Here is a 9939-nt window from a genome sequence, read left to right on the forward strand (position 1 = left end):
GAACGCACGGGGCTCAGGGGGGCCGGGAAACACAGTGGCGTGGCGGGGGGGGGTGATGCGGCCGGGACCCACGGTGGGGGCAGGACGAACGAGGGAGCCCCGCCACTGGCACCCCGCGGGCAGCTGGGGAGTTCGCGGCCGGCACTCACCATCTGCGTGGAGGAGGAGCTTCTGGGGAAGTGGTGCATTCGAGGCGTGGCTAGGTAATGCTGATAGTGCTGGGGGATGGGCCGCACCTGGAACTGGGCTGGACTCAAGCCCGCGTCCACGCTGAGGTCCCTGGGGGAAACAGCCGCGGTGAGCCGCAGGGCTGTGTGGCTCGCCGTCGCGGAGGGGACGGGGCTTGGAGCCCTGGCGCGGATGGCAGTCACACCCGGCCGGAGCTGTGCGGGCTTTGTGCCACCCCGCCCTGCCCCTCTCGTGGGCGGAGGAAGCAAGCCAGAGGAGGAGGTGGAGCCGTCCGGCCGTGCGTGCCCCTCCTGGAAATCGGACCGAAGCTCCCTCCCAGAGAGAAACACGCGAGGACGCATCCAAATAGCGCAGGCCGGGGATCCAGAGCGAGGGGAAGACGCCCGGGGCCGAGTGGACGCGGCGGGGGCCAGGCTTTTGGCACGCCGCGGAAAGAGGAGGAACCGCGGCGGCTCCCTCCACGGGGGGCGGCGAGCGTGTCCCGCCCCGCTTCCCGCTCCTCAAAGTACAGGAACCCCGCTTTCCCTCGAATCGACGAATGATGCTGAACAGGAGCCAGTGGCTAGGTCGGAAGATGGCTAGTTTCAGGTCTGAGGAGGAAGCGTGCAAGAGGAGATGGAAACATCTTGTCATCGTGGAGCACAAGAGAGCTCTCGACTGGCGACCAGGGTCATGGCAGAGGGCCCGGCACCGAACTAAAGGGGCTCCCACGGCCAGAGCTGAGACACTTTGCAGGCCTATCAGCGCAGCGGCAACAGAGATTGAAACGCACGGGATCAGCTTAAATCCGTGAGAGTGAGCCAATGCTGGAAGATGGGGTCCCTCTGAAAGACGCTGGGAACAAATTCTTCATTTTGAAAACCGCGAATAAAAGGAAAGAACCCAGCATTTATCCTGCCTGCTTATTAACTGTACTTCAGGGTAATCAAGTAGTGGATGAGTGGAAATGACTCTTTTTACATTTTTTCAGCTAATGAAGGAATAAGAGATGATTAGTTATTTGTCACCATCTTGCATCCCTAAAGAAATAAAGAACCTAGGCAAAGATCAACTGCAGCTAACACCACAAAAGGAGAGACGGAGAGACAGCCAGACCGTGTGTGCTTTCCAGTGAAAGAACACGATACCACCTCTCAAGTGCTTTTGCCATAAATAGGAGTCAAGCCCAAATCTGCTCAAGCCTTAATATAGGTGCCAGTGTATGTGGAATACAGAACACTGAGAGACATCTTAACTGATAACACCAGAAGGTAACCAGCAAAATCCAGATAAGGGGGAAGTCTGCAGGAAAAACAGCTTGGTTTCTCCAGCAAATACACTTAAAGAAAAAACAGAGAGAAGCATTAAATGAATTTCTGCTTCTAGCAGTGATGAGGTAACAGGAATTAGATTTACCCTCTCACTGTAAACCACTAGAAAACTGAACAGACTATATGAGACATCTGGCTCCAGACTTGTATAAAAAGTAGTCCAGACAGTGATCCCTGGAGAAGGAAGACAAATGAGCTCAGTCCTACAACCTCCTTAGCTTTTTACATGAAGGAGCATCCCAGACTGTGAGCAGGAAGGGGAACCGTGATCAGAGCACGGTGGCCTTGTCAAGTTGAAGATTCAGAGACCTTATTTCAGGGAGTCTGGGGTCTCTGAAAGTTGTGGTGCTGTGTTTTGGAAAGGAGAGGAAGTTACATAGAATAAGAGCTCCAGATATCTGCATAGGGCTCTCCCTGACTCTTTGCTGAATACTAAGACCCGCACGCATGGGGTGAAATTAACTGCAAGGAGCAACCAAGAACTAGTGAATGGTTCCCAGAGTTTAAACAGGGCTGGCAGGCACTCACATTCCAAACAGCCAGAGTAGACAGTCCTTGATGGTTCGACAGAGATCCTGGAAGAGACTTCTGAAGCTTACCTATAAGACTTAATAGAGTAAATCTAGGGATTTGTCTCTCCTCTGGGGTTGTTCCAGTTCTGCTGTAATAAGACTTTAAAAAAACCTCAAAAGGATCAAACTAAACTGCAAGTGCTGCTTACCAGAACAAAGCCCAACACTCTTTAAATGAGTAAAACAATTCTAATTACTCAACAATTTTGTACAATTCACAGCTATTAACAAACGACGCCCAAAATTCAGTAAACGATTACTGGATACTCTAAGAAACAGCATAATATGCCACATCATCAAGAGAAAAATCAATCAAAAGAAATACTCTAAGACACATAAATGACAAAGATGAAATTAGCAAACAAAGATGCCAAGATAGCCACTATAATCATGTTCAAATCTGTAAAAGAAAAACAGAGAGGAGAAAAATGGAAGATATTTTTAAAAATGACTCCAGTGGCACTTCTAGAGATGAAAAATGCTATGTCTAAAATGAAAAATGCACTGAATTGGATTAGAGCAGTTTAGATACCACAAAAGAAAAGATTAGTGACTTGAAAACACAGCAATAAAAGTAATCCAAATTAAAGTACACGGGAAGAAAAAGAGTAAAAAATTAACCGAGTCTCAGTGAAACTATCAAGGGGCTAGCCACATGACCAAATAAAGACCCAAAATATGACAGAAAATATATTTTAGGGGAAAAATGCTGGAAAATTTCCAAATGATGAAACTATAAACTCACAGATTCAGTGACCTCAACAAACTTCACACAGACTAACACAAAGAAAACCATTCCAAAGCATATAGTCAAATTCCTGAAGAAACAATAATGAAGATAAAATCTTGAAAGCAGTGAAGAAAGACCCATTAGAATCACCACAGACTTCCCATCAAGAAAAAGGCAAGCCAGAAGACAATGGAATGACATCTTTCAACAACTGAAAAAACAGAAAACCTGTTAACTTAGAAATCTATACCCATCTAAAGCATCTTTCACAACGACAGTGAAATAAAGTCCTTTTCAAACAGAAGTTGACAGAAAGTACTGCCAGAAGCCTGGCACACAAGAAATAAAGAAATGTGAAAGAAAGTTCTTCAGACTAAAGAAAAGTAACACCAGACCGAAACTTAAATGTAGACAAAAGAATATAGAATGCCCCAAATGATAATTATGTGGGAAATATAAATGATCACTTTCCCTACTTAAAAATTTTTCCTTAAAGATTGATTGTTTACAGCAGAGATTGGCAGACTTTTTCTGTAAAGGATTATAAATAGCAAATACTTTAGGCCTTAAGGGCTCGGGGGCTCTGTTGCAGCTACTCAAATGTCCACCGTAGTGCAAAAGCAACCATAAACAGTAGGCGAGCAAATATGTGTGGCCGCGTCCCCTTAACACTTTATTTGCAAGCACAGAGAGTAGGCCAGATCTGATCCATGAGCCATAGTTGCCAATCCCTGGTTTAAAGCAAAAATGATAATGCATTGTGATGGTTTATTAGAATACATGTAAAGGTAGAACCTGCAAAATGGACAGCAAAGGACAGGAGTGATGGAAGTCTCCTCCTGTAAGAGTTTTACATCGCACACAAGTGGTACAATTCTATTCAGGGTAGAATGTGACACGCTAAATAAGCATATTGCAAAATTAAGTTAAAATAAAATGCATTTGCAAAATAAAGTAAAATAAAATAAAGTGATATGACTGTTAAGCCTATATTTAATCCTAGAAACACAAAAGAAGGCATGAAACAGACTAAAACAATTTTTAAAAAGAACCAAAAACAATGACCAAACAAATGAAAGAAATAGCAAACCAAGCTCAAGATGGTAGATTTAAATGTAAATGATCTAAACATATCAATTAGCAGAGATTTTCATTGCAAAATAGTAACCATCTTCTGCATATAAACAAATTTTAAATATAAAGACATAGACACTAGCTTAGAAGTTGAGAAAAGAACAAAATGCACCATACAAGCTCTAATTGGAAGAAAGCTGGAATGGCTATGTTACTATCAGACAAAGTAGACTTGGAACCAAGGATTACTTTGAAGGATAAAGAGAGAGTATTAATAATGATAAAAGGGCCAGTTTGTCTTGAAGAAATGGCAAGTCTTATGATATTCTAACATATACAAGTCAAGACTAGAAAAGCAAAACCTGACAGACAGAGAAGGGAAAACTCGCAATTGCAGCTGTAGACTTCAACCCGGCTCCCTCATAATCCACAGAACAAGTAGACACAAAAGTCATAAACGTATAGAAGACAGAACAACCCTATCAGCCAGCCTGATCTAACTGACATTTGTAGAACACTCCGTGCAACAAGAACAGAATATACATTTAAGGAAATACGTATAGAACGTTTGTTATATGCTAGACCATAAAGCAAGTCTTGATAAATTTAAAAAGAACAAAATGATACAAAGCATGTTTTCTGATTCCACTGGCATTAAGTTAGAAATCAACAACAAAAAGATTTCCGAAAAATCTCAAATTTTCAAAAATTAAGCAATATACTTCTAAATTACTCAGGATCAAAAGAAATCATAATGGAAATGAGAAAATTTGCAGCCCTTAAAGGAAACTGCATAGCTTTAGATGCTCATATTAGAAAAGAAGACCCAAAGTCATAATCTCAGTTTCTGCCTTAAAATGCTGGAACCCAAAGTAAGCACAAGGGGGGACGTGACAAATGCAAGATCAGAAATCAACGAAATAAAAAACAAACAGCGAATTCAAAGGCTGTATTCTTTAGAACAATACAGTTGATTGCAACTCTAGCCAGACTGGTTAAGAGCAAAGAGAGAAAGTACCAATTACTAAAACTAGGAACGAAAGAGGGGATACTAACTACAGATTCTGAAGATATTAAAAAGTTAATTAAGAAATATTATGAACATCCTGATGCCAATAAAACCCACAAATAAGAACCTTCTCGAAAGACACAAGTGACCCAAACTGCCGGGGAGGGTGGTGTGTGCCTAGAGTCTCAGCTACTCAAGAACCCCGAGCCCAGGAGTCCGTGACAAGCACGGGTGACAGAGTGACACTCCATTGCAAAAATAAATACACGAAAATAAATCACCCAGACTAACTAAGGATATTAAACAACCTGAAGGCTGTGATATCTATTAGAGAAATTAAATGTGTGATTCAAAACTCGCATCAAGAAGCTTCCAGGCCCAGACGGGTTTCACGAGCAAATTCTAGGCCCGGGGGCAGGGGTGGGGCACAGGTACGGGCCCCAGAGGGGCAGCTGGGGATTTGTCTCCCAAGGTCTGTTGCTCCCACACTGTCCCAGGGTGCCCCACGGAGAGAAGCGTCTGGGGCCAGTTCCCAGATCCCAGAGGAAGGGAAGGCCAGGGCGGCCTGGGGCCTGAGGCCCAATTCCAGAAGCCCAAGGGCTGAAGTCAGTGGCCCCTGATGTCCCTCTAAAGGGGGCATTGTGGACACGCTCCCCTCCTCCTCCCCTCCCCCTCCCGGAGCTCCTTGCAGAGGAGAGAGGAGCCCTTCTAGAAGGCTTTCTCGGTCATCCAATTAGTAGGTGGCCCATCTCCCTGTGGAAGAAGGCTGTGGAAATCAGGGCTGGGATGCAGTTGGCAAAATCCCCATCACAAAGCTCCTGGGCCCCCCCAGGGTGCCCCTGCCTGAGTGGCAGACCTTAAGTTGAACTGCAACTGCATCCTCCTAGTTTGAGTCTGCTCCTTAGAAACGGCAGTGCGTTCTGTCCCCTGAGGGACGGTCGACTGAACGGAGCCACCTGAGGACACACGGGGTTGGAGCCTGGCTCTGGGAGACCTGCTGTTCCCACCCTGGAGGGCCCAGTGTTCGGTCCCCTGGCGTCTCCCAAAGCGGCCCCAGACGGAGCCCATTCGCCTGACCACCGAGGGCTGAAAGGGGCACAACAACAGCACTCGTCCTAAGCACGGTGCAGCGTTCCCCATGGGGGAATTTCCTGTGGTCTCCAAAGTGACATCACAACCCGAGAATTGCAGGAGCAGCCTCAACAATTCCCGGTACCCTCCGCCCAGATCCACTGCACATCACTGTGGTGCTGTGTTGCCGTGTCCTCCTTTCTCTCTCCCTCAAATACACACACACACACACACACACACACACACACACACACGCACACACGCACGCGCGCGTCTGTGTAGACAGATGGTTGGTGGACAGACAGATAAACAGATGATAAACAACAGACTGATAGATAGTAGGTAGGTACATAAACTGATAGATTATTAGATGATTGATAGAGAACAGGGTGATATATAGATAATAGGTAGGTAGACATAAAATGATAGATTATAGATAATAGATTGATAGAAGACAGCTTGACAGATAGGTGATGGGTAATAGATTGATAGACAACATATATGCAGGCAGGTAGATAGATGATTGAGATAATAGATGGATAGATAATAGATAGGTAGTGAAAGACGGTGGCGCGCAGTGAGACTCCACACCCTTTAAGGCCAAGAGATTTAATGGGGGTGAGCACGGTGGCTACAGAACCTGAGAATCAGATTGCAGCATGGAGGCAGGGGTGTGGCAGGTTTTATAGAAATTTAAAGCGACCTGTCGGTTACCTATTGGTCGGCAGGTGAGGTATTTTGGGGATTGGCAGGGGTTTTCGCGGGCGCGGAGTGGTCGGCTTTGTTGTGGAAGAAGAACCCGGAAGGCCTTGTCCGAGCCTCCATGTTAGTTTGTCCGGGCGCCTTCTTGGGCGGGAGCGCCATTTTAGGTGGGGCCACGCCTAGGCTTAGACTTTGGAGGGGGCGGGTTCCTTGTGGCTGGCTGGGGCCTTTCAGGTAGGTAGATACATAGATAGATAAAATAATAGATAGATAATAGATTGACAGATAATATATGTCGAGTAGGTAGGTAGGTAGAGAGATGATTGATAGATAAGTGATAGATTATAGCTAGCTAGATGACAGATTAGATAGGTAGATAGATAGATAGATGGTTTTTTCCAGGAACGATTTAAAAACAAGTGACAGGCTAGATGCCCTTGACCTCTAAATGCTCAGCGAGCTGCACATCTTTTTAAAGAATTTGAGGGTTCTGATCCAGCCCTAGTTAAGATCAGCTCTCCTCTGAGCTAGAGCCAGAGAGCTGGATGGGACCCAGGATCCCAGACCGAGGTCCCTGCATCTCCCAGGACAGCAAGGACCCCTATCCTGGCTGCAGGAGGCTGCATGAACATGCGCCATGAACACTCGCCATGAACACGCGCCTCTCTTCCCAGCTCCCCTCCTGCCCCCTCGAACCCTGCCTGGCGGGCTCTGCCTCTCTGTCTTCAGGTTTCACGCGAGCCAGCATTTATGGGACCCCCGCCCTGCGCAGCCCGGCTGGCACACCTCAGCCCTTCTCTGTGTATCCCTTGAGACTCACCCCCTCCAGGAAGTCTTCCCGGCCACCCTAGCTCCTCGAAATCCTCCTTTCTGTTCTCTCCCAGGGACTGCCGGTTCACAGCCCTCACTGAGCTGGGGGCCCATTGCGCGTCCTGTCCCTCTGCTCCCCTGCAGGACCGTGAACACGGAGCCCCAGGCTTGGCACATGGTGGCGCTGGGCTGTGTCTGAGCTACGGCTGGATTCGGGCCGGGTGGAGCCAGCTGGCCCTGAGGGTGGCTGAGAGTAGAGGCACGGGCCAGAGGCTGAGACTGGGCCTCCGGCACCATCCAAAGTGAAGGAAACGGGAACTCGTGGCTCCAGCGAGACCCCCCTTCCCCAGGGCCCGCGGACTCACCAGTCGGTGCCCTCAGCCAAGTACCTGGGCTGAGGCGTCTGCAGTTGGTGGCCGAAGTCGAAGCCAGGGTGGAGGCGGTGGGGGTGGACAGACACGCGCTCTTGACTCCGTCTGCGCCAGAGGGGAAGACCAGGTGTCAGGGGCTGCCGGCCACAGCCCTCGTGAGCTCGGGCACCCCCGCCAGCCCAACCGCCGCAGAGCCCACAGCCTGCTGAGCAACGGTCTTCCTGCTCTGGCCAAACTGCATGGAAGCTTCCAGTTGCCCAGTGGTTGGGCCCTCGGGGTGTTCTGCTGCCTCCTGCTGCCCACGGGTCTCCCCCAGGGGTATCTGCTGCAGGTCACCTGGCCCCACCCAAACTCCTGGTCTCCTCGGCCCTTCTCTTCGGTGGACAAGGACGCCCAGTCTGAGACACACAGATCAGACCTGCCTGCCGTGATCCCCTCTGCTCCCATCAGGATCTTTACTCTGCAACCTTTTCCCACACTCTTTCCTGGTTTCATGGCCCAGGCCAAAGCCCACCTCCTCCCGGAAGGCCTCTCGGAACACCCCAGATCATGGTGACCTCTCCTTCCTCTGACTGCCTATAACACCTGCCTTCTGTCCCAGGCAGCCCAAACCCTATGGTCATGGACACTTGGGCCTTAGAGATCACTTAGTCCAGTGGTTCTCAAAGTGTGCTCTAAGCACCCCTGAAACCCTCCCATGTGGTTTGAGAGGTCTGAAGTGTTTTCCTAATAACACTGTGATGGTTCCTGCCCTTTTATGTTCATTCTTTCACAAGCGAACACTGGGATTTTCCAGCAACTACGTGACTCGGGATTTTGCAAGACTGAATGCAGAAGCAGACATAGGGACACAGCTGTCTTCTAGGAAGCCGTGCGTTAAAGACATTTGTAAGTATGCACAAAACGTCACTCTTCTTGGTAAATTTACACAGAGTAGCTATGTGTCATAAAAACATATTATTGGTATTAACACGAGTTTATTAGTAGCACTTTAGGTGAATTAATATATATTTTTAACATTTTTTCTGTTTTATTTAGCTTTTTGAGAGACTGGGTCTATGTTGCCCAGGCTGGTCTTGAACTCCTGGCCTCAAGAGAGTCTCCCATCTCGGCCTCCCAAAATGCTAAGATTACAGGCATGAGCCACTGCACCCATCGACAGTTTTCATCCCGAACATGGCAAACATCCGTCGTCATGACCCACATGAACACTCGCTGTAGTTCTCAGTAATTTGTAAGAATGTGGAAGAGTTCCTGGAACCAGAAGGTCTGAGAACCACTGATATGTCCCACGTGAGCCGACAGTTGAGGCTCAGAGAGATGTGGTGGCCTGCCCAGGGTCCCACAGCAGCTCTGCCCACATGCTGCGTATGCTGAGGTTGCCGTCGTCCCAGCGCTTCCTGGGTCTGCAGCGGGACCCTCCCACTACTAGCCTGTGAGCACTTAGTCAGCCACTTCCTTTGGTATTCTGTGGGCTTGTTTGTTTTGAGTCGGAGTCTCTGTTGCCCAGGCTGCCTCGACCCACTGGGCTCTGCCTCAGCCTCCCAAGCAGCTGGAGCTACAGGCGCGCGCCACCTCGCCCGGCTCACTTTTTGATTTATCGTAGAGGCGAGGTCTCACCAGGCTGACCACGTGGTCTGAAACCCCTGGCTCGGGCAGCCCTCTCGCCTCGGCCGCCCAGAGTGCTGGCAGGGCAGGCGGCAGCCGCTGTGCCTGGCCTCCTTTGGTATTCTCCCAGGTCAAGAAGCCGGGGCGGACACGAGGGCCTCCCTAGCCGGGCACCCCGCCCGAGAGTCCGCCCCGCTCCTGCCCCACCCGGGGTGACGTGGCGGGGACGCACGCGGCCTCCGGAGGGGCCTGCAGCCGGGGCAGCGCGCACGGCCGCAAAGGGGTCGCCCCGAGCGAGAGCCACCGCCGGCAGCGCCCCGCGCGACGACCACCGGCCGGCCCCGGCGGCGGCAACCGGGCGTGCAGCCCCGGCCCCGCCCTCTCCTCCACCCTCCCTGGCTCTGACGCCCCCATTCCCCAGTCTTGACCCGCCCTAGCCCCGGCGCTGCCCGCACCCAGCCCTTCCCTTGGCCGGTGCTCCCGGGCCCTAGTC

At 49.6% G+C, this 9939-nt stretch overlaps 1 protein-coding gene across 1 annotated transcript in view; it reads right to left on the reverse strand.

The window, feature by feature from the left end:
* Nucleotides 1–9939, reverse strand: part of RNF165 (ring finger protein 165) — a 20486-nt gene that overhangs the window by 9343 nt on the left and 1204 nt on the right. Inside the window, exons 2-3 of the mRNA XM_021713354.1 lie at nt 7833–7943; nt 150–279 (exon numbers count right to left, since the gene is read on the reverse strand). Coding sequence (XP_021569029.1) covers nt 150–279; nt 7833–7943 — 241 coding nt within the window. The remainder of the gene's footprint in view (nt 1–149; nt 280–7832; nt 7944–9939) is intronic.

The sequence above is a fragment of the Carlito syrichta genome, unplaced genomic scaffold, assembly GCF_000164805.1.
Source record: "Carlito syrichta isolate Samal-C Ts95f unplaced genomic scaffold, Tarsius_syrichta-2.0.1 Scaffold304483, whole genome shotgun sequence".
Taxonomy (NCBI): Eukaryota; Metazoa; Chordata; class Mammalia; order Primates; family Tarsiidae; genus Carlito; species Carlito syrichta.